The 24151-nt window shown below is 29.5% G+C and overlaps 2 protein-coding genes across 2 annotated transcripts; both read right to left on the reverse strand.

The window, feature by feature from the left end:
• Nucleotides 1-7650: 7650 nt before the first annotated feature.
• LOC132921058 (protein tramtrack, beta isoform-like) lies at nucleotides 7651-14838 on the reverse strand. Its single transcript, XM_060983881.1, has 7 exons — nucleotides 14659-14838; nucleotides 14172-14402; nucleotides 13866-14057; nucleotides 13599-13808; nucleotides 13285-13540; nucleotides 13120-13212; nucleotides 7651-9453 (listed from the first exon to the last, which is right to left on the reverse strand). The coding sequence occupies exons 2-7, from the start codon at nucleotides 14352-14354 to the stop codon at nucleotides 8915-8917; spliced, it is 1473 nt and encodes a 490-aa protein (XP_060839864.1). The 5' UTR covers nucleotides 14355-14402; nucleotides 14659-14838; the 3' UTR covers nucleotides 7651-8914.
• A 7241-nt stretch (nucleotides 14839-22079) lies between these two features.
• On the reverse strand, nucleotides 22080-23938 carry LOC132922469 (uncharacterized). The gene is made up of 3 exons (XM_060986012.1): nucleotides 23214-23938; nucleotides 23060-23135; nucleotides 22080-22403 (listed from the first exon to the last, which is right to left on the reverse strand). Exons 1-3 carry the CDS (start codon nucleotides 23727-23729, stop codon nucleotides 22279-22281), a joined length of 717 nt encoding a protein of 238 aa, XP_060841995.1. The 5' UTR covers nucleotides 23730-23938; the 3' UTR covers nucleotides 22080-22278.
• Between the last annotated feature and the right edge of the window lie 213 nt (nucleotides 23939-24151).

Below are 24151 nucleotides of genomic sequence, written 5' to 3' on the forward strand. Positions count from 1 at the left end.
CTTCGTGCCGATGAACGCGATTGCCACTCATAAATCATTTTCGTATATTATGTTGTATCTTGTATATACATAATACTCATTATCCATTTGTCATTAATGACGTATTTACGGCCTTATAGGGAGAAGTCTAGACCCCTTACCTAACGGAATTTAATGGATACAACATACAACCCTCACTTATCTAGCTATATTATGTCATAGTGTAGTGATCGCTGTGCAGGACACTAGCTGTGATCACGTACCAATTATTAGTTAAACGACGTAGCACGTTCGTTGGTTGAACTTGAGTTGGTGATGAGAAAGGTAGGTAATTATTAATTAAAACACTTGTCGTTTTAATTGAAATAAAATAGTTACTTTATTACGTTTAACAACAAAATCATAAATAAATGAAATAAAACACAGTTAAAATAGCTTACTGCTATGTATAATTATAAACACTGGGGAATGACCGTAAACTCGCGGCGATGTGGCTGTGACGAAGTCCACGACGAGCAATAGTCTTACACTGGAGTTAACTACCTTCTAGAATTACGATTACCTTCTGTCTAACACTAGGTCCTCTACTCGTATTTATATGAGTTCTCAATGACGTATAGGGGACTAGTATTATTAATAATTATAATCAGGCTTGATTTGGAGTGGCGTGATGCTATCTACATATATATGAAAATATAACATGTTGTTTCCGCTGTAATGTGTAAGACCTATTTACGTAGTTTTGTCGATAGCGATAATAATTGGGATTGCCTACTCATTTATGCGATGTTTTGTTATAATACTACTATACATACGTCAACCGCGTATACACCGTATGAATTTGTTTTCGGGCGAAAGCCAAATATTCCATCCGCGTTTTATAAAGAACCTGAAGCTCAATATAATTACGACAATTATGTGTTAGGCCTAAAACGTATGATGCAGGAAGCACATAAAATCGCGCGTATAAATCTAATGACGAAGAAAGAAACCAATAAAAAATATTATGATAAAACGATTAATAATATTGATGTAAATTTAGGTGACAATAACTAATAAGGTCCTAATAAAAGAACATAATAAATGAAATACATTAAGTAGGAACTGGACGGGGCCGTACGAAGTGATCGAGGTACATGATAACGAAAACAACTATTAATAAAGGTCGTGAAGGTTACCGTATTCATAAGAATAATGTAAAAATATTCTATGAGACGGAACTATGAAATAATTATAATATTAATCGTAGTACTTGAAAACAGTAGTTAGAAAATTATTAGTATAGATTAGAACATATGTATATATATATATATATATATTAGACCTCCGATCGAACGACCAGTCGGCACCGCCACTATTATATACCGGGAGCTAAAACCACCAGAATTGAAAGGAACAGATACATGGGAAGAATTAACCCATTGGCGGAATGTACCGGTTAAGGTGACTAGAGAGTGAAAACAATCCAGAGATAGATAAAGAACGCCTGGACGTATTTTTGGATAACCATAGCTAATCGGAAACGTGCCTTAGCACGAAGAGAGAGTGAGGAGTTATCATTCGAACAAAGTTCAATTTTTTAAAATGTAATATAATTAATAATTATTCATGTATAGATATGATAAAATATATTTTACTTATTCAATTAAATTTAATTATGGTAGATCGCTTGTACATGGAGCGAAAACGCATAAATTCGTAATAATGGATTTCGAATTTTCACCCATTGATAGATATAGTAAAATACTTATATCCGGAGCTATTTCGAATAGTTTAGACGGTTTTAATATTTCAAAACTGGAGAGAAGACCACTTTACCTACCACGAGGAGGCGAAGAGGTCAGACCTATGAGCGACCGAGAAGCGAGACAAGCTAATACGCCGGATATTCGTACGGAAACCAGAACTTCGCGATGCATGTTTAAAACAATTTATGCTCAGTTTACAAACCATAAAGAATACATTAAATACTAATTTTATACAAAATTATACAAAAAGGGGCGATAAGAATTGTGTAATCGTGTTGTTTAGTGTATCAAGTGATGTAGATATAGTATTTAAATTAGGTATTAACCAATACCCAATTTTTAATATATTATGCTAAGATACCACTAGCACACGAAAATTTTATTTACAACTAGAGAATTTGCGTACCAAGAAACTTATCCATGAAATTGAATTGGGCAATTATAATAAACAAGGGAGACTATTAAATTTAGTAGAAACTCATAATTTTATATGTAAAAAAAAACATAAAGTAACTTACGCACACGATCCGTGTACGGATGTCAAATATACTAAGTGTTTGTTCGATTTCATAGTAAGAGACACTTTCGGTATGACAATTTAATAAAACATTGTTAAAGAATAAAATTTTATTTCAATTAAAAAAAAAAAAAAAAAAAAATTATCAATTAAATTCTTATTACTTAGTCCTTACATGGTATACTTTATTATATTACAGTATGATACAGTTATTTTTGGGAATTCAACTGGCCATGGCACAGTTACTTTACCGAGACAATCAAATACAACAAGGATCAGGGATATATTATAAGAATCTAGGACCTATTAAAATCGTAACTAATACTTGGGATTTAGCGATTTATCTGGATGCAACCTGTTACGGAGAACAATGGAACGTTCTCGAGGACCGTATAGAGAAAATTAAACGCATGTGTACTGAAGTCACAAAGTGGGAAGAATTACCAAATTGTGAACCAATGCTAACGCACGCGACATTAATGAAAAAGAAAATATACGAACGTAGGGACCTTTTATTAGAATCCGTCGAAACGCGAGCCCGTCGCGGTCTTTGGCAACGTGTAACACAGGCGACACAGGTACTCTATGGTCTATGTAATTTGGATTGTATGAAAAAATTCGATTTTTCTATTCATAAATTAAAAGAATCTAAAAATGACCAAATAAATCTAGTTAAAGAAAATTTGCGTGTAATAAATATTAAACACGAGGTGGACGAACAACGAATTATGTATTTAAATGAACATATTCGACAATTGGTAAATATGACCAACAGTTTATTTCCGAGAATAGAAATTAAAAAGCAATTTTTAATTATTAACCAAATTATGATAATACAAATGTTGAGGGTAAACACGTTAGTCGAGATTGTACAAAGTGCAAGGTTGGGTCAAGTGCATCCGAGCTTAATAAATACAAAAGCTTTACTTTAACAATTTAGAGACATTAAATTTGTTCTACCGAGTGGGACCAATATGCCACTTGAGGTAGAATATAATAATGTCTATGATCTAGTAAAATTATCAGATTTGACGGTATATTATAATAAAAATAACCTTGTAGGTATTTTAAATATTCCTTTAGTATACCAGCACGATTTAAGTTTATATAAATTAATACCGTTACCGGTATGTTTTACTAATAATAAGAAAAAATGTATGTATATTAAACCTAAGCATGATTTTTTAGCGGTTACTAAATCTAAGGAACTCTACTCGACATATGATAATTTTAACCCTACAATTTGTAAAACTGCTCACAAATTTCTGATATGTCCCGAAACACATCCTTTGCACCCCAGGAGTATGAGACCTGTGTGATGTGAAATACTCCTGATGCAGGAACCTAGGAATGTCCCGGAAAGTTGTGAGATACGTTACGTGGAAATGGCTACTACAGTCTTTCACAAAATTGAAGCACAAGAACGAGTGTTTATATTTCACTAATAACGATTCTGTATTTGTCACGTGCGACAAAGATAAAGAATCGAAAAACCACATATTAGAAGGAGCAGGCATTATCGCACTAAACGAAACTTGTCGTGGATACGCCAACAGAGACGTCCTTATAACCTGGACGCATAGCAGGAAGAACGCAATATACCGATTTCATTCCAACATCAGTACTCAGAGAGCCCGACAGTGACGTTGAAAATAGTCATTTTACCAAAACGATGAAATTTCACCACGTCAAAACAAACCAAATGAGTGACCTAAATGAAATTACAGTCACACTCACACATGAACAAGTCGCGGAACAAATACAACAGAAATTACTATACCAACAAATGGAATCAAAAATATATGTAGTTATTGTTGTTGGAATATCAACAATTGTTGTTATTACAATAATTAGTTGGGAACTTGGGTATTGTCATAATTATTGTTAAAATTTATAAAAAAAAAGATCGTCTCAAAAACCATGCGAAGAGCCAATTCAAATGAAAGAACAGTGGACACAAGTCGATACTAATGACTTTCTTGAAGCAACAACACCTAGTGAAAAAGTTTTAGCGACAATTCCAGAGGAAGTGATTGAGACAACTTTTACATTATACCCTAAATTCTTAGGAATTTTACATTAAATGTCTTATCTTTAATAAATAACTTTATCACGACAGTTCCTACCGTAAGTATAGCTGTCGCGCTTATTCCTCTAATATTACGGCGTTCGGTTTCGTTAACCATTACGTGGTTTTTAAGTGTCGACATTTTTATTATATTCATGTCCGCGCCGCTGTCGATCAAAAATTTGTGTTCGTTTTCTACAAAATCGTTTGACCTACACAGAATAATATGCTCCGCATGAATCGGTGTAATTACGCGCACATTATTTTTGATATTACCGATTGTTCGGTTTGAGCTATCGTCTGAACTACCGGAACTCGGAAGGCTCCCCCTCGGTTTGTTTTTTCAATTTTTGACATTCGCTTATGTCATGATTTTTTAATTTACAATATTTGCAAAATTTAACCTGCCCTAAGTACTCTTTTTTAATTTCGGGCTTTTTAGTAATGTATTTTCGGGCGTTCTACATTCGTTTGCGTAATGACCCATTTTATCGCAGCGATAACATTTAATTGTACTCTTATCTTTACTCGGTTTATCTCCGGTTTTAACAAAATTATTATTTTTTAAATTCGATTTAAATTTATTTTTATCGTTTTTCTTATTATACGCGTCCGCTGGGCGGAAAAATCTTTCTTGCTCCATGGCAATTAAAACGGCCTCTTCGAAATTACTTATATTTCGCGCTAATAAAATTATTTATATCGATTGATTTACACCTGATGTAAATACACTTAATGCGTGCGACTGCACGGTTTGCGCAATTATTTTCGCCTCAGCCGATGTTTTACCTACTGTTAGCGCGTGTGTTAATTCGTGATACGTTTTTTCTATACGTTGCGCAAAATCTTTAATTTCCTCGGCTGGGCCTTGTTTCATTGAGCTTAGTTCCCCTTGTAAGTACTGTACTAAATGCAAAAATATGGTCCTAAGATGCATTTTTAATTCGTCCCATGTTGTTATTTCCCTATACCTAACCGCGTCAAAAGCTTTTCCTTTTAACTGGGTAAGCACCGCCGCTAGTATATCTGGTTTAGTTAACTCGGGAATTTTTGAAAATACAAAATCGCATTTAGAAATAAATGACGCTAGGTCTGTTTCATTTCCTCCTATGAACTCGGGAATAAAGCGTAAAGCAGTAACAAAATCTAACTGATTTGCCATCGTTACTTCCTTAAAAGTTTTATTTAGGTCTATTAAATCACCGACTGAAACTTCCTCACTCGTGGTATTCAGCGTATTAGTAAGCGCTGAATCCTCTGTTTCAGGTATATCTAAGGCTGGGCCCTTTACTCCTCGTATACATTTACTGAGTATAACCCCCCTCAATTAATTCCTACCGATTTGACAGTATAAGATAATAAAAATAACTTATACGTTGGACATCTCTGCTTTAGTAGGTGAAAAATATAGAAGTATATGCTCTGCTGGCTAGGTTGCGCTGCTCCGTGAACTTGATTCCTTGAGCTGCCTTGCTGGCTGGAAAGACCGCGTCCTTGAACTGCACTGTTCCGACTGCTGATCCGTTTTACTCGTACTGCCTTGCTGGCTGGACAGACCGCACCCTTGAACTTAACTGCTCTGGCTGCTGATCCGTTTTGACAACTCTTGCTGTCCCGTAGAACGTGGTTCGGCGGTGGGTTTCAAGTTACTTAAAATTGTGGTATAATTTTATTTCACTTGATTGAGATGACCCCACACCTGACACCAAATTTGTGTAGTGATCGCTGTGCAGGACACTGTGATCACGTACCAATTATTATTTAAACGACGTAGCACGTTCGTTGGTTGAACTTGAGTTGGTGATGAGAAAGGTAGATAATTATTAATTAAAACACTTGTCGTTTTTGGAAACGAGACCTTAACATCATAAGCTATCGGCTTGTCAGTATTTAATTAATAAGTAATTTTATTTAACAATTTGGTTTTTACGAATTAAATGTTAAGTACCAAATAAATCCCACAACAATTTGGTCAATAAAAAAGGTATTTTAATAGTGATGTATTGATGTCTTATGATGTTTTAGGAGCATAATATAAAAGTTTAATAGCATAATTAGCATAGATGTCTGATGGAAGTACTTTATTTTGAGCTTTAAGAATATAAAATCTATTCTAAGACATTACATTTTCAACTCTAGTTATGAGATGAAATAAAACATAGGTAGGTATTTGCACGGGGTGAGCACGAGCATAGACATTAAGTCTATGTAATATACTACCATATACTTATATTCTGCACAGTTTTTAATTAACAATAAGAAAAGTATTTAAAAAATAAATAGTAACACTCCCTAAGGATTATGGCACTAATTATTCCAGACATGGCCAAGAATTTAAGTCTGCGCATGCCTAAACCTTATAAAAAAATCTTGATATGTATAAAAAATAAATACCGGTTATTTCAAATTATATTAAATTCTGGATGACTTCAAACAATATAACTATATTTTGTTTTGAAAATCACAAAAATAGTTAAAAAAGTTAACATTAAAAGCGGTACTTTTATCATTTTTAACTTAATATATGTATATTAAAATAAAATATATAAATACCTCTTACCGAGAAATTTTACTATTAATAAGATTGAAAACATTATCTAATAATAATTGAAATAAATATTTACTAAATAATAATAAAAACATAGTTGCATAATTTTATTATTACAGTCATCCTTTTTAATGATTACCGATTTAAAATCGAAAAAAAAACAATTTTTATACTTTCAAATTTTAATTGAATAAATATTCTTTTGGACTAATATCGTCAATATCGATAAAATAAAAACCTTATAGTTTGACATTTTTCATGAAAATCCACTAGATCCACTTAATCCAGTACATTTTGATGGTTAAAAAATTGGATATTAGATTTTTTTCGATTGTGCAAGAAATTATACCTATTTAATTCCTTATCACAAAATGTGGCAGACTGTTTCAAGTCAATCAGGTTGACAGTTGTATAGGTAGGTTTTCGACAAATAAAAAAAAAAATTTTGTATCGAATCGTATTTTTAACAAACTATACCAACGTGTTTAAACGTTGGATACCTTCCACGTAGATTCATAGCACCTACGCAGTTTTTTTTTTTCACTATGATATGATTTAAATACATAACTATTACTGTTAATCTACCTATGGGTACTTTTAGGATCTTTATGTGGTTTAAAGCAAATGTACCTATAAACTTAAGAAAAATTTAAATTTTTAAACAGTGTTGTCATTAGAAACAATATTATTATTGTTTTCAACGTGAACCGTTAAAAGTTCTCGAGACGAACAGTGTATAGAAGATGAATAGTAAGGAATACTAAGGATGGTCAAAAATACAACACTTGAATTAGCCTAAATAAAATATATATTTGATTTCATTATAATTAATATTACTCATACATGAACATAAAATATATATTAATATTTAATGTATAAATAAAAAAACATTAGATGACTCATTCTGATAGAAAAAAAATATATATATAAATATTTTTCCATTCTTTTAATTTTATTTTAATACTATAAACTATATCAGTCAATACACACTTTGGAACCCAAAAAATAAAGAAATACTATGTTTCACTAAGTTACAAAATAAGAATAAAAAGCAGAAAAAAGAGAAATAAACCAAATAAATAATATTGTACCAATGTTAAATACTACACAAAATAAAACCCTAATTAATAATACAAAAGACCCGTGAAAAATCGTTGACGACAAAATTAAATATTAATGTTAAGGGTAAACAAATTATACAATGTTAGGACTCCTGTAGCAAACCAAAAGTAAGATAATTGTGCGATGTATACAATTTCTAATACAAATAGAAAACATATGAAACAAAACCATGTGCAAAATGTACACATAGCATTCGACTGAATACAATTAAAAAACTGTTAGTGGTATTTATCAGTTCTATAATATCTTTGGTAAATATTAACCTTATACATGATACATCTATGACTACGTTACAATACATTTTATTGCTAAAGAATATAAATTGAAATACTATAGAGTAGGTACAAGGTGATTTTCCCTATTCAGAGAACAGTTTGTTTCGTATTAATCTCTTTATAACATTATGAGCTAAAAATACTATTCATCAGTAATATTTGAATAATATTAGGGTGTTTTATTTATTTTTTCAGTCTTAGACTCGTTTGGCCTTAAATAGATTATGCTATAAAGAGCAAACTTTATTAATAAATATTAAATATACAACATAATTTGATTGTTTCTTTTTCATTACTCATTATCGTTATTGGCACGCTATATAATATATATTCTAAATTATAAACTTTATATATAATATATACTTTACATTTCCTTTAATGTAGTAATAAAAATATTATACTTCGGGTATACCAATATACATTTAAAAATAATGAATTAAACCAGTAAAAATTAACCAAACATCAAACCAAGCCCTTCCCCCCCTCTAGAAAAAATATAATTAAATATATATTTATTTAATAATAATAATGACAAATGAATTAGTCAGTAATCAATCTCGAAGATGAAGTTAAAGTTTAAACCTCTAAATGAGTCATGCGCGAAGCGCATCCGACGACATCAAAAAATTCACCGGCTGATGCTGGTGGAAATAATGGTTAAAGTGGCGATAAAGGCGGCCCAGATGTAGCCTGATTTGTTAACTGATATGGAGATGGGAGATCCAATGAGATTTTGTTTAGGAACGGCGATGTGGGAGGCTGCTGTATAATGTAACCACCAGTGGTTGAAGTGGCATTTGAAGACTGGTTAAAACAAGTAACTGGCGATGATCCGGTCAGATAAGAACCAGTAGAATTGTTGACGGGCTGTACAGGCTGTACTGGAACCGTTTGTTGATGTTGTTGGTGTTGTTGCTGTGGGTGTTGTTGCTGTGGCTGCTGTTGGGGAACAGCATTATTGTTATATACTTGATATGCACCTTGATTACTCGTATTGGTAGTATTAGTCGAGTGCTCCTTGTGGTAGATATTAATGTGAGCACGTAAACTGTATTTGTTCTTAAACACTTTACCACACACACTGCAACCAGCTGGATTGTACTCGTCACTATGCCTAATGCGCATATGTTTTAATAAATTAGACTTGTTGGAGATCACTTTTTGGCACAACGGACATGGTCGGCGGCCTAGACGGTCTGTTAAAAAAAAAAAAAAGAATTAGAAAATTAGTTAAAATTTGAAAAATTTGACACTGTGTAACATAATATTCGTGCAATTATTAATATGATTTCATCTGAGTACCATTTCACCAACACAAAATAATTATTTGTGTAATTAGTCATTAAATAAAGGGCGCTGCATTTAATATCACTTAGTAATTAAATTTTAAGTTATATACACACTGTAATATTATATAATACTTCAGACAAACAAATTATAGTCTTGAGGCTATGGTATGAACATTTTTTATTCATCTTCAATATATTAAATATTATTTATTTTCAAAACATTAAATGTAGTTTTCATAATCAATGCTATATTGCATCATAATATTATATTACGAGACAAGTTGAATCTTTTGACAGATCCAAGGAAAACAAAACAAAAATTTAATTACACTAAGTTAAAATATTGCTGTTTTAACTTATCACTAAATACCCTGCAATATAATATAATGTATTTTATATATATATATACAATTTTTTTAAACACTGATTAATAACAATATTAAATTTAGATTATATAAAATACACCTAGTAAAAATGAATAAATAATTTAATATAGACAACATTTATATATTTTGCTTTACTTTGCATTGATAATAAATAAAAAAAATTATTTAATACTATTATTCTAAATCATAAACTGATATATAAATTAGAAATTATATAAATAACTGTTAGCCACAATATGATACATTAGGATATATGCATTATTGAGTACTCAAATGTAATTTTAGCTTTTGAATTATTTTTTTTTAAATTTATATAATATATACAATGCTATGTAATTTTAATTATACTCAAACTCTTTTTTAAATTTTGCAAGGGTGAAAAAATTTAATTTAATCATATGAAGTTTTTGTCAATATAAAATTAAAGTAATAATTATCTTGTCTTAGAGTTAATATTTAGATAATTTTGTACATTAAAATAATCAATTTTTAAAGTATTATCTAAATTTTAATAGAACAAAAATATTTAAAATTCTATTGTTACATTCAATTTCAAATATTAAAGTAATTACAAAAGTATAAATATCATATGTATTCAAATGTAACTGACTAGTATAATAATGAAAATTGGTTTAAGTTATATTCAAAGAGAAACTTAAAACTTTAAAAATACTACAGCATATTACTATATAGACGAGGATTAGCTTGGATGCATGCCCTTTTTATACTTATAAACCTACTAGGTATACTCATATACCTAAGTACTTGTTTTATAAAACCTACAAAGTTATTAGTAGAGATATGCCATGGACAATTATCACAACTTATTAACTAGTGAAAAGTATTAAATATTTTCTATAAAATATTAAAAGTATGCCCTTAAGAGGACACTACCCAACTATCCACATAGGAGTTATTTACTTCTAACAAACATAATATAGCATAGCAAATTTGCGTTCACCAGAATTGATTTTGTTGTTAGTTTTAGTATTAGTGTGAATTGACTCTATTTCTAAAGTTTAAGGTAAGAAAATTATCTGTGCTTAAGCGTTGGCATTTCTTCAATATTTTAATTTTTAAGTAAGATATAACTGTAAAATATTATAAATCCTATTTATTTATTTTTCTCTTAAAAAAACTAATGTTTATTGCTTAAGCATAGATATTTTGCATATTTTTAACTTTTATAACAGGTTATTTCACCATAATATTAATACTAACAAACAATTAATTCTGTTGAGTGCAAATTTGCTATAACTGCCATAAGTTCACAATACCGAAGAAAACACACGCATGGGTGGTGTCCTCTTAATAATATTCCATTCCATACTTTTATATCCTAGTTCGGGCCTGTTACTATAATAAACATCTGAATTATTTAAGTTATAAAATGCACAAAATGCATATCAAATAATATATATATTTATAAAACATGCTAGGACAAACACATTAATATATACATATAACTTAACTAGAAAATAAATTAACTTGGATAGATGGGAAACAAAATAAATCAACATAAACACAAAAAAAGTTGTTTATCACATTCTTAAATAAAAAAAGAGGAGATGATATTGTATTATAATGTAGGTACATTAATATTCTTAGTCCTAAATATAATTTTTGTGACACCTTTAAAAAATATTATTTACACATTTCTATACTTAAGTCGTAAATAATACATTCTAATATTGTATAAAAAATAATAAACAAGGTGATTACATGCTTTAATACTTATGAGAAACCTTATTTTGCATTTTCAAATCTTAACTATAAAAATTGAAAATTTTATAAGTTTTTAACTACATAATATTTTTAAATATTTTCAAATTGTTTGTGATTTCGGAAAATTTTGCAATTGTATCTTTAATATTTTTAAATGTTATAAGGAATCTTATTAAATTGTAAAGCTTTTTGTCTGAGTGGAAATTTTATTATCGATATATATATATATATAGAAAAGAAACAAAAACCGAAAATGTCAATTATATCAATTAATAGCTCAAAAATAGTCAAAACATGTTAAAAATTATGCTAAGTACATAAAATGTTTAGGTTAACATTTTGAAACAGATTTAAGTACCTACAAATATTAATTTTTAAACAAGAAAGTTTTTTCTAATTTTATTTGTTTTACCCAATTATTAATTATTAATTACTAATTAATCAGCTCAGTTCGTGTAATTACTTATGTTATTTTGTTTTTTTTTATGTATTCTATATTTTTTACTTTTAATCCTCAAAAGAATCAACTAGATTCACTTTGTTACCAAAAAGATATTGAAGTGGAAAATCAAGCACTTTAAATTTTATAACTCCTAAAGATGACAAAAAGTTGTTGTAAAATTAATACATTGATTGCTTTGTTCAGAATCTAAAATATAGGTGAGTAAATACAGAAGGGCCATAATAATAAGCCCATAACGTTGTATTCCAGTTGTTATTTAGAACAAAAGTATACATATTATGTCCATCCATATGTGTAAAAATGTTGTTGATTAAATAATCAATTTATACTTGCAAATATAGTATAGTTCCAATATTGTTAGAGAATTAACATAAAGCCAAAGTTATTAATATTATATTACTATTATAACAATCAATATTATATTAAGTAATTAATTGGTGTTATTATTGTTTAAAGATTGTTAATTATTGAATTTGTACATATTTGGAATGTTTAGTGCTCGAGACTTCCCCCATTACAAACAATACACCATGCTCCGGCTGACCGACAACCATTTTTGTCCACTTACACAAATTATATCACCATTCATCACAATCTGACATTGTGCTCTTGTCGCATGTGCGTTTTGTACGCTTCGCGATACACAAATGAGCTGGGGCAAAGGTAACAACACAGCCGGCGCATCAAGTCCGAATGCATTAAACGCACATGATACTTCAGCGACGACTGGTTGTTGTACATCTGTCCACAATGGGGGCAATCCCCACACTGGGCCAGGTGGGATCCTGCAAAAATATGTGTACCGCTTGCATGGCTTATAAGCCGAGAAAAACATTGATTTCCAGTAATACGTGGAAAAGTTTGTTTTCTTTTACTTTTATGAAATTAAAATTTAAGCATACCTATATTCTAGTACATATTTATTTATTTATATAATATATACTTATATTATCCAATAATATATAATATATGTATATTACTTTAAAAAAAGTATAATACCTGCAGTTGTTAATGATTGGTCAGATGGACATTGATTTGCCTGTGCTGAAGATAAACCAAAATCAATACCACTAGATGTACTTGTGCGGATTTCTAAATAAGTTAATTCAAAACAAACTTCAGTAATAAATTTAAGAAATAAGAGATTTAAAAAAAAGTAATTACCTTTAGGATCATTTAACATACGGGAAGCAATTAATGACTTATCAAAAATTGTAGTTGAATGTGAACCAAATTCATCTTTAACTAAATCCACATCTTCATATTCATCAACGTCAGGTCCTTGTGCATATGGATCATCACAAAATTCATCTTTTGATCCATCTTCATCAATATAACAGTCAGTATCTACATTACCATCATCAATATCATCGACTTTTAAACGACTCAATATGTCAGTTTCACTACCAGTTGTTTCATCCTGGAAAATAATTAATTAGCCATTGTTAAATTTTAGAAATATTTAAAATTTAATTCACCATAAACTCTGTGCCATTATCAAATTGTTTTTTCAATTTTACTGGAAGACACTTCTTTCGCTTGGCAGAAACTTTTTCACTGGGGGATTTAGGGGAATCAGATTTTTCTGTTGATGTTGATGTATCATGTTTCTCATCTTGATTGTTATTAGTAGAGAGTTGCTGTAGTGGAGGCATATTATTTTTCTCTAAACTTGTTCTGGTTGACTCCTGAAAATAAACTAACCATTAAATAATTGTAATTAAGTGAAGAACAATATTATGTACTAGATCTGTATTTATGGTAGAAGCTGCACCAGCAAGACCTCTAATCTGTAGCAATTCTGCAGTCCGTAAAAAAGATGCTAATTTTTTCTCTGATATGTAAACAGTGCCTTGGTACACAAAATTGAGCAATGCCTGAACATCATCTTGGTTTATATCTTTCAATATTACAACTGGATGTCTACAAGGATTATCCTAAAAATATAACTAAGATATTACATCATGTACACATTATATACATTGCATTAAAAAAAAAAACCAAATTTAAAATTTAGTGCAGTTTGAAAAATAAGGAGTGTTTTGGTTTACCTTGAACACATTTCGAAAGTAAGAACTGCACATAGACAACACAACTTTATGAGCTTTGAACAACTGTCCATCACATGATAAAGTTACATCTACCAGGTCTTCACTAGTGCGAAGGCTGTCCAACTCGGTGACCATGTTCAAAGGATAGTTGTTCCATTTCAAACAGAAGTGATCGGCAGTCATTGTAAACCCGAATCAAACACAGACGACAGTTGTTATAATCACCAAACCCTATAGTAGCCAAACAATAACGATGAACAATACAATGAGTGCAAGCGTTGTACAAGTGTAATATTTGTGCATTTGTGTGCACCCGACCACTGTCGAATGCATAATGTTTCGTATCAATATGTGACACTTTGTGAATATAGTACAATAATACATGAGTAATAATAATGATACACATTATTATACACCTATAGGTGAGTGTACGTGCGTTGTGCAAGTGGGTATAACGTTATGTAAAAACAAGAAATGGTGGACTTACCGTGCTTGTGGGCTGTTCAGAGACATCCGTATTATGGACGCCAAAACGTTGTTCACGTTTGACGAGATAAATAGCATGCAAAGGACGAGGCCATTAATAAACCGACTACCGACAAATAACAATCAATGTTCTATTTAAGTATTAATTATTTTTTCTTTTTATTATTATTATTATTATTATTATTATATTACTATTATTATTATTATTATTAATAACAATTAATTAAATTGTTCTTATCTCACTCGATACAGGTTTACCAACGGTGGGGACGAACTCAAAATCGAAAGCACACTGCGCGCTCACGTTTATTTTTCGATTTGCCTGGCGGTCAGACGATTTAAGATAGGTAATATTGGGAATAATATATCTATATATATTATTTCCTTCGATAATATTATATTATATGATCTAAGATAATTTCTTATATTTAATTAAGTTATCATCACTATTAAATCTTGTTGAGGATAAAAATAGATATTGATAATATATCAATGATGGGTTGATTACGTTTTTGAACGCCGCCAAAATATGATAACAGTTACTTGGATTCCTCACAAGTCACAACTTCACAAGTATAAATTTAGGCTCAACTAAACCTAAATTGTAGAAGATGCTTAAATTTAAATCGTTAAAATGCATCAAATATAGCCGACCAACACCTGTCAAATCAATTACTCTACATCCCAAACTCCTTTAAAAATGTTTGAATTCGAGTGATTATTTTTTACTTTTTTGGTATATTTTTGCCGCTAGTGCACAGAATAGATTTAATTTATTCAAATGCATACACATAATACAAATGACTAATGCGGTATGTTAAATTACAACGAAATGCAATAACAAACACCATACAGGTTCCAATATGCATTATTTCCTAACTATTATATTTATTTTTATACTTGACTTATCTAACTAACTGATTTCAAGTTATTTGTTGAATATGTCAAAAATTATAGGAAGTCGTGTAGTTGTAGTATACTACCTACCGGCAAATGTGACATCTGAATGTGATATTGTTATGTTTTATGTTATACTTTTATTTCATTTTATTAGGTACTACAAACTATCTGTAACTAACTCGAGTGTCTTGAGTCATTAAAATAAACAACTTAAACGGTCCGGGCATACAATACTTATACCCTTATGTCATACCCGCAGTAATTGATAAATAATAAATATCTACCAAGACAACGATAACTTACTTTTTCCAGAGATGAATAACAATGTAGGTAATATAAGAATATAACATTTAAAAATACTCGACACTGATGATAATTCACGAATGTTCCAAGATCCAATAAGTTTTGGTATTCAAACATTTTTACATTTTTTAAATCGAACCACGTACAGTGCAGCAACTAGGTTTTGTAGGACCCTGGCGCAAAAAAATGTTATGGGGCCCCTATACCTGTATAATATGTTCATAGATAAAATCTTTGTTTACACAATTGTAAATTGTTTCTACATACTACATGCAATGGGCAATGGCGAACCCAGGATTTTAATACTGTGGCTCTGCGTCATTTACGAGAGGCCACTATACATAAGGTTTAACCAGCTATGTATTTATGTAATCTATGTTATTTTACTTTGTATTACAAATAGTAGCTCGCGATTTACCTTATTTATATATTATGTTATACTTTAATACCAACATTTAATATAGGTAACTATAAGAGATAAGACACAAGTCACAACTAAGTTTTAAATACAATTTATAACTTAGGTTACTTACAAACTTGGGTATTATTAAATCAATTGTTATTTTTAATTGTTGCTCTAAATTTATATTTAAATAATTTTGAGTATTTCAGATTTTGTGGAGGATTAAAATATACATATTATTATTTTATTAGGTAATTGTATACATATATAGCCGTAGAGGAACTAATAAAAAATATATAATTCTACACCAAAGAGAATCAAAAGTATAATAAGGAAAAATACCTACTACGTATTAAGTGAGAATAATGCAGTAGCCAGCCAGTAATTCATCGTCATAATAACGCTATATAGATTAATCAACGTCCTAATAACTGACGCCAACGAGTATAAATACGGATGCGTTTCCAAATATCGTCAATCTACTCTCAACCTTCAAACTGTCAAGAACTAAAAAAAACAGCGGAAGAATAAGAAAAAACAAGACGCAGACGATCGGCGGTGAACCCAGTAAGAGAAGAGAACAATAACCGGAAGAAGCTCGCGGTTAGCAGATACCGATTATCGGACGAACACCATCGACTACGCCGGATCGTAGCAGTACGCTCAGACCAGAAGATACTGATGGTGGGCCACATAAGAGTATAAGACTCATCTGGTTGTTCGCCTCGTCTGGCTCGGGTAGTAGTGGCGGTAGTGCCGACTCGACGTCGTACACCAGACCAATGTCCTCACGGACGTCGGCCGATCAAATCTTTTTGTGCGCTCCGCCAAAACACTAACGATAGAATTGTCGACCAAACGCCGTGAACTAATACAGAATAATTAGCCGACTGCCTATCACAGCGGACTTATGTGACGACGTGTTGCCGGTGTGTCTACACTGCACGACTGACGGCGGTCATATCGACGTGCACCGCTCAAAGCTAATCGATTATCGGGATCGTCATACACTCATACCTATGACGCTCGACGAACGTTCTCGAAGTGCCGTCGTGTAGGGTTAGGTGTACGCTGCACTGTTGCAGACGTCCGCAGCATCATACCACACGACTGAATGCACGTCGATTAACGACAACTCTCTTCACTCCCGGGCGGTTAATCCCGACCAGGTGCTCTATCATGGGGAAGACATAAAATCGCCCTTTTCAGTGCCCCCAAATTCTAAATTATTCCTCGAGGGGGCGCACTCGTCCCGACCAAACAATTTTTAACATATTTAGGTACGCTTATTATAATAAAACATGAATAACTATAATAAGGGCATTTTTGACGTTTGCAGTCGCTATTTACTTTATAGTTTATATCTATGTATAACGTGTCCGAAAGTGTTGGATTTCTATGTTTCTAATAAATACAAAATATTATGTAAGTATAATAATAATGATTGAAATATTAATTCCACTTTATTTATCAAGACGATAAGCTGATTTTAATTTTTACATGACTTTTTCAAATTTGTAGAAGATCAATATAGTGATTATATATAGTGACCATCATAGTGATTATTTATGAATATTATTGAATTAGGACATTAGGTATATGTGAAAAAATAACTTTGTACAAAAATATCGTTAAATCAATAATAAATAAGTATAGTAACGAAATGAATGTTTAATAATCAATTTATCATTATTTCGGTTAACATGACAACGAGTTAATCGTGGTCCGTAAGGACGATATAAATATATAATATAGCAATACAAATTTTGCTGCAACATAATAAAACGATTTTTTTCTCGTTACGCGAAATTATTTCGGGGGGGTTGTACCCCCAAAATCCCCTAAATACGCCCCTGGTGGTAACTATTATTATAGTATCAAACCATTATACAATAAATCTAAAATAAAATATTTCAAAACACAAAATGCCAAAATAATGAATTTGAATAATCAAAAACACATCACTTATTTATTGATAATGAATGGACGTGGATGGTATATATATATGTAAAAACTAAGTTTTATGGTTTGTATTTTTAGGGATGCTAGAGACCCCCCCCCCCCCATAGTACTTCTCTCCTTGTATAGCTGAGCATATGTAAAGTAAATACGTAAAATACTTACAAAAAGAGGGCTCCAAATTAGTCAAATTTTCTAACAAAATAAAACTATAAAAAAGCATTTATCTTATTTTAAGGAAAATACAAAAAAAAATTACCAAGATCAATATAATAAATTATAAATTATAATGTATTAAAATTGAAAAACAAATTTATTAAAAATTTAATAATCATGCAAAAAAGTAAAAAAAAAATAGCACATAAAGCAAAATAAAGTTTACTTGTTAGTTTACAATTGGATTATCAGAATGATTATATAATAAATACGATTTATACCTAATAGAAACGCGGAACGATTCTTTTATTTAAATTCTTTTTTGTGTTCACTCAAATAGGAAACAATAAGATAAGTGGATATGAATATAATATGATGATATGAACTACTTCAACTACTGCTTAGATATATTATCATTATGTGCAATAAGTATCTAGTTGTTACTTCATACTTGTTATAGTTATACATAATACCTATATATATATTATATATAAATAAAAAACCAGTAAAATAACATACCTAAAGGCTAAAAGTTTCTTCTATAATATTTTTTAAATAGTATTTACATCCTGGGTTTAATCTAAACCTTGTGGTATCCTATATTTCGGTGGGCAATGGTGAAAATTAAGACAATATTCTAAAAATTTCTATAAAGATAATTATCAACATTATCGATTATCGAATAATGCACTTTGAGTATTAATCTATAGTTCATTCGATCTATCTAATAAGTAATAACATATTAAAATTTATTAATACATTTCAAATTTAACTCGAAAATGTATACAGGATTACTCATTAGTTTTTTTTTTACCAGAAATTAAAAAAAAATAGGTCGGCATGCCATTTAAAACATTAAAACCACATGCATTTTCTACACGTTTAAACTTTGAATTAACAAGTAAAGTACCTACTTAGCGATTTCTTCTTATATGATCAAATTTTATAATGTATTGATTTTACAAAGATGTTTTTTTTAAATTTTGTTATTCAAAAAATATTAAACTTAAAATACTTTTCTATTACTTAAATTATATTTTTTTTACTCAATTAGATTTTCAAAATATTTAGACAAATTTTAGGCTATTTTTATGCGTTTGAAATTTGTTTAGTTTTTTATTTTAGTGCTTATATAATTTTTAAGTTTGGTCAATAAGTTTAAAAATGTAAGAACTTATGTGGGATTTTCATAAGTTTTTCTTCAAATAATTAAAAAACATAAAAATACATTGTTACAAATTTTTGAAGTTCAAATTTTTTTTGTAGTCATTTCAAATTGAAATTTCGATAAAATTTATAAAAATAACAATTTTATCTATTTTGTTACTATATAAAAAAACATTATTCGTAGGAACGAAACTTTTTATAATTTCAATTACAATTACTTAGGTATATATTATTATTTTCTATACATAATGCAATTTTCAAAATATATATATATTATATATATATATATTTTATATAATAAATATATTAATCCATTAATACCATGAACTTATTCATGTCGTTACGATACATCTGTATCGACTAAATTAGGAAAATATTTGAATCAAAATAAGTATTTAACTGTACAGGAGGTGTAGCTGCTATAGTGCTATTATGTAATCAAGTGTTAGAAATCCTAAAACTCGGTACTAGGTACTACATTATTGTTGTAAAACAAACAGTATGGGTTGTATTTGTGAAATGCTAATTTTATATTTGTCCATTAAATTATTGCACTTCTTGATATGATTTCACGTCATACATCTTAATACATAATACTACTATTATACATTTATATTTTATTATTTATTACAGTACTATCCGGCACTAGGTAATCAGTAATCGACTTATAAGTTAATATTAGCCACCAGTCAGTAATATTAGTAATATTACAAATAACTATATAAAATTGAATACGCGGGGTGATCAACTTGATCTCATTATATGTGACTCGCCACTCGCGTCTTATTTATAAAATTATCCAATCACCCTTTTATGCGATTTGTTTTTCGCATATATTAGATCAGCCTATTGTTACTGAAAAAAAAAATTAATTGTAAAAGCAACATAATATATAATAAAATATCCTTTGAAATATTAACTAATAGACCATCTCCGTTCAGTACCTAGTCCACAGACTAGTTTTCTTTTGGTTATATAATCTAACTGGGTGAGTACAATTAGAATCTTCATGTAACGTCACCACGTCGGTTTTGGAATTTAAATTCTATATACGTTAATATAAATGGGTAATGTAGAGTTAAGAACTACAATAATATCAGTTGAAATGAGCAAAAACTAGATATTGTCCATAGGAATAAAGTACACTGAGTACAGTGTCCTTACTTAGTGTATTAATTTCTCTTCCAGAAAAAGGTATAACGGAATACTCACAAAAGATACAATTAAAATATATATAGTAACGATTTATCAGCTGAACTTACCCTACAATTGGTTATGCTAGTTTCAATGACTACTATAAAAAAAGTTTTTTTTTAATTTTGGTTTTTATTATTGGTTAATTTTGGCCAACACTTGATACTGCCCCAGGGACCCAAATTTATAGTTACGCCACTTTTTAATCATAAAATATATCATAATGAAAAACTATTTCAATTCTGTAAATTGACAAGTATTAAGTTTTAGGTACTACATTATTGTTGTAAAACAAACAGTATGGGTTGTATTTGTGAAATGCTAATTTTATATTTGTCCATTAAATTATTGCACTTCTTGATATGATTTCACGTCATACATCTTAATACATAATACTACTATTATAAACAATATAAACTTATATTTTATTATTTACTCAACCCATATTATTAAGCATTAGTACCTTATATTTTTTTAGAACATAAATTTATGGTGCATAAATGTCAAATACTGACTTAACCTATGAATTATTATGGTCAATAATAAGTGTAATTAATTAGTAATTCAAATTCATAAATGAATGACTTAAAAATAAAAAATAAATGTTGTGAAAGAATTTTAGTCGACACATATTGGCTCTTAGAACACTAAAAAAAAATAATGAGCTTCAATATTAAAAAAAAATGTATATATTAAAAATTTGCAAATACATTTAATTATTATTATAATTATTTTTTTATGCCAAACTGCAATTTTACTTATTAAAAAAGATATGGTAGATAAATATAAACTATATACATGTGCAGTTAGAATACAATAGAGCTGATACAAAAAAAAAAATAATAATAGAATGATAAACATACATAATATTAGAAGGTATTTAAGTATAAGTAGTAATGTGGCACAAGGATTAATTATTATTTGTAGTTCTGAGCATACAATGCATAGTATGATGGTTGTTCTCAAGATAAGTCTTATTTTATTACATAGATTTGAGGTTGATTTCTAAAAGAAGAGAAGTTACTTTAAAAGGTATGGCAGCAAGGATTTGTAAAAAAATTAAGCCATTAATTCTCAGTTGACTTGTCAGTAGAGCTCTCACAAAGGGAAAACAGTTGGTCTAGGGACTAAAAGTTAAAGGGCTGGCTATCTAAGGAGTCCATTGAAATGAATTTGTAATTTTTAAAATATTGATATATTCATTTTATGATGAAATATATTGATATACATACCAAATCATCTGAATCATTAAAATTATATTCTAACATTATTCTAAAAATAATTTCTGGTAAATTTTACTGTATAGGATTTGCAAAAATATTCAGTACAGAAGCCCAAAATTATGTATGGAAGGCTTGGCTGCCCAATTCAAGAATCTTTTATTTATCACATTTATAAGAAATATAGGTACATAATACTTATATTTATTTTATGCTTATTAGTTATTAATACTTCTTAAATAGTAAAATTTATTAAACGTTTAAATACAAAATAAATATAGTTAACAATCAACAGTAAATAATAAGTTTATTCTTTACATCATTTATTTTTATTTATGTACTGTAAAATTTGTTTTGCTTGGTTCGCGCACATAAAATTTGATACAACTTCTGGTGTTAAAAATGATTGTATGTATTTTGTGTATGTTGAACGGGATATATGACCTGAAATCATAATGAATAAAATATTTTATTCAAATAAAATTACATTCTAAATTTTAATTTTAATTTGCTTCATAATCTCAATTTAATACCAAAGAACCCTTAAATATTTATTTTAGTCTAATTGAACTTTAATAATTATTATTTCATGTTTATATCTATATATATATATCATTAATAAATAAATATTCTGTGTCAAATTATGATCATCGGATTACGTGTTGACAACTAGTTAGTTAGAAATAAATTCATTAAAAATAAAGACATTTAATATTTCACCGAATTAAGCAAAATGTTATCTTCATTAGAAAACATTTTAAATTAAATAACGTTGAATAATGAATAATACTTTAGGTATATCAAACCGGGAGTTAAATTCCTTGAAACATAATATTTGTTTTTATAGAAAATAAATTGTAATTATATTTTACAATTTACTATAAATAAGAAACCAGAACTTGACAGTAAAATAAAGGTACATTAGGTTTTTATATCTACTAGTGTACACTGATATAAAAAACAATAAGATGTAATGGGATTATATGTAATACCCACATTTCCATTCCATCTTAACAAAGATTTTAACTAAATTTCAAAAAACAAATTTGAGTTTAATGTTCAACAATGTATTATTTAAATATTATTTATATCATACTAACCATGTTTCTGTTTAAAACTAATCCACAACTGAGAGATATTAGGTTGGCCTAGATTTTTTTTAGCACATTTGAATATCTGAGAAAAATAAAATAAAGTACACTTATATTATGGTCAATATATATTATCAAATTCAGATTGAAATGTTTAACTCACATTAGGTGACTTCAAGATGCTAAAGAAATGCTCTTTTATTGCATCTTTTGTTTCGTCAGGTATGGTCATTCGATTACTATGTTTTCCACGATTGTCTGTAGGTATTATATGACCAATGGTCATCTTCGTACACAATGTTCGTACTAGCGATGGAGTCGTATCATGCAGGATAACAAACGCGCTTTTACATACAGATTGAGTAACTCCGTAATGCTTGACAGCATATTGGAAATATTTTGAAGACTTGACAATTTTTGTGGCGTTTATCTTATTTCTGTCAATGGAAATCATCGCGAACAGATAGATATGCTTTTCAAATCTCTGCAGCTGTGATAGATCAGACTTAAGACGTGTCTTGAACTCATCGTCGAACCTCAACAGGCATTTATTTGAACAGCAATTATCGTCTACTTCGGTTTTGGACGATGGCGGATTGTCATACTCCGCGTCCGAGTCCTCTTCCTGATCATCAGTATCAAATTCGTCTTTAAAATCTCCGTCGTCCAACTCGTCCATGATTGTCAGTGGAATACTTGAATATTGAACAAGTTTTCTTTACATTTTATTATTATTACTCGGTAATTTCATGCGTTACAAATTTACAATAACAAAAAAATATTAATAAAATAATAACGTATAATAATGCGCTCAAAGTTCAGCTGTAAATACAGAGTATGTGAACGACGTAAATGTCGTGAACGGTAAACTAACAAAAATATAGTGATATGGTCGTTCAATCGTTGTCATTAATCGTTTTACCCGCCAAATTTTCTAGGAATGGACGTTTTGTTCGAACCGATCGTCAAACGTAACGCTGTCTTGACCGAATGCGACCGTGCTTAATAAAAAAAAAAAAAAAAATTAAAAAATAATACAAAAAATAAAAACTTTTATAGGTGTTTTAGCCTTATTTTAAGTCATATTATATGTATTATGTT

This window comes from Rhopalosiphum padi, chromosome 2, assembly GCF_020882245.1.
Source record: "Rhopalosiphum padi isolate XX-2018 chromosome 2, ASM2088224v1, whole genome shotgun sequence".
NCBI classification, from domain to species: domain Eukaryota; kingdom Metazoa; phylum Arthropoda; class Insecta; order Hemiptera; family Aphididae; genus Rhopalosiphum; species Rhopalosiphum padi.

Bases quoted from the DNA above. Each gene is read 5' to 3' on its own strand.
- LOC132921058 (XM_060983881.1), bottom strand. From the start codon at position 14,354: ATGACTGCCGATCACTTCTGTTTGAAATGGAACAACTATCCTTTGAAC. The intron at 13,541-13,598 runs GTGAATTAAATT...ATTATTTTCCAG, and splicing joins ATAATGGCACAGAGTTTATG to GATGAAACAACTGGTAGTGA. The intron at 13,213-13,284 runs GTAATTACTTTT...TAACTTATTTAG, and splicing joins TATGTTAAATGATCCTAAAG to AAATCCGCACAAGTACATCT.
- LOC132922469 (XM_060986012.1), bottom strand. From the start codon at position 23,729: ATGGACGAGTTGGACGACGGAGATTTTAAAGACGAATTTGATACTGAT. The intron at 23,136-23,213 runs GTGAGTTAAACA...TATTTTTCTCAG, and splicing joins GCATCTTGAAGTCACCTAAT to ATATTCAAATGTGCTAAAAA. The intron at 22,404-23,059 runs GTTAGTATGATA...TTATGATTTCAG, and splicing joins TAGTTTTAAACAGAAACATG to GTCATATATCCCGTTCAACA.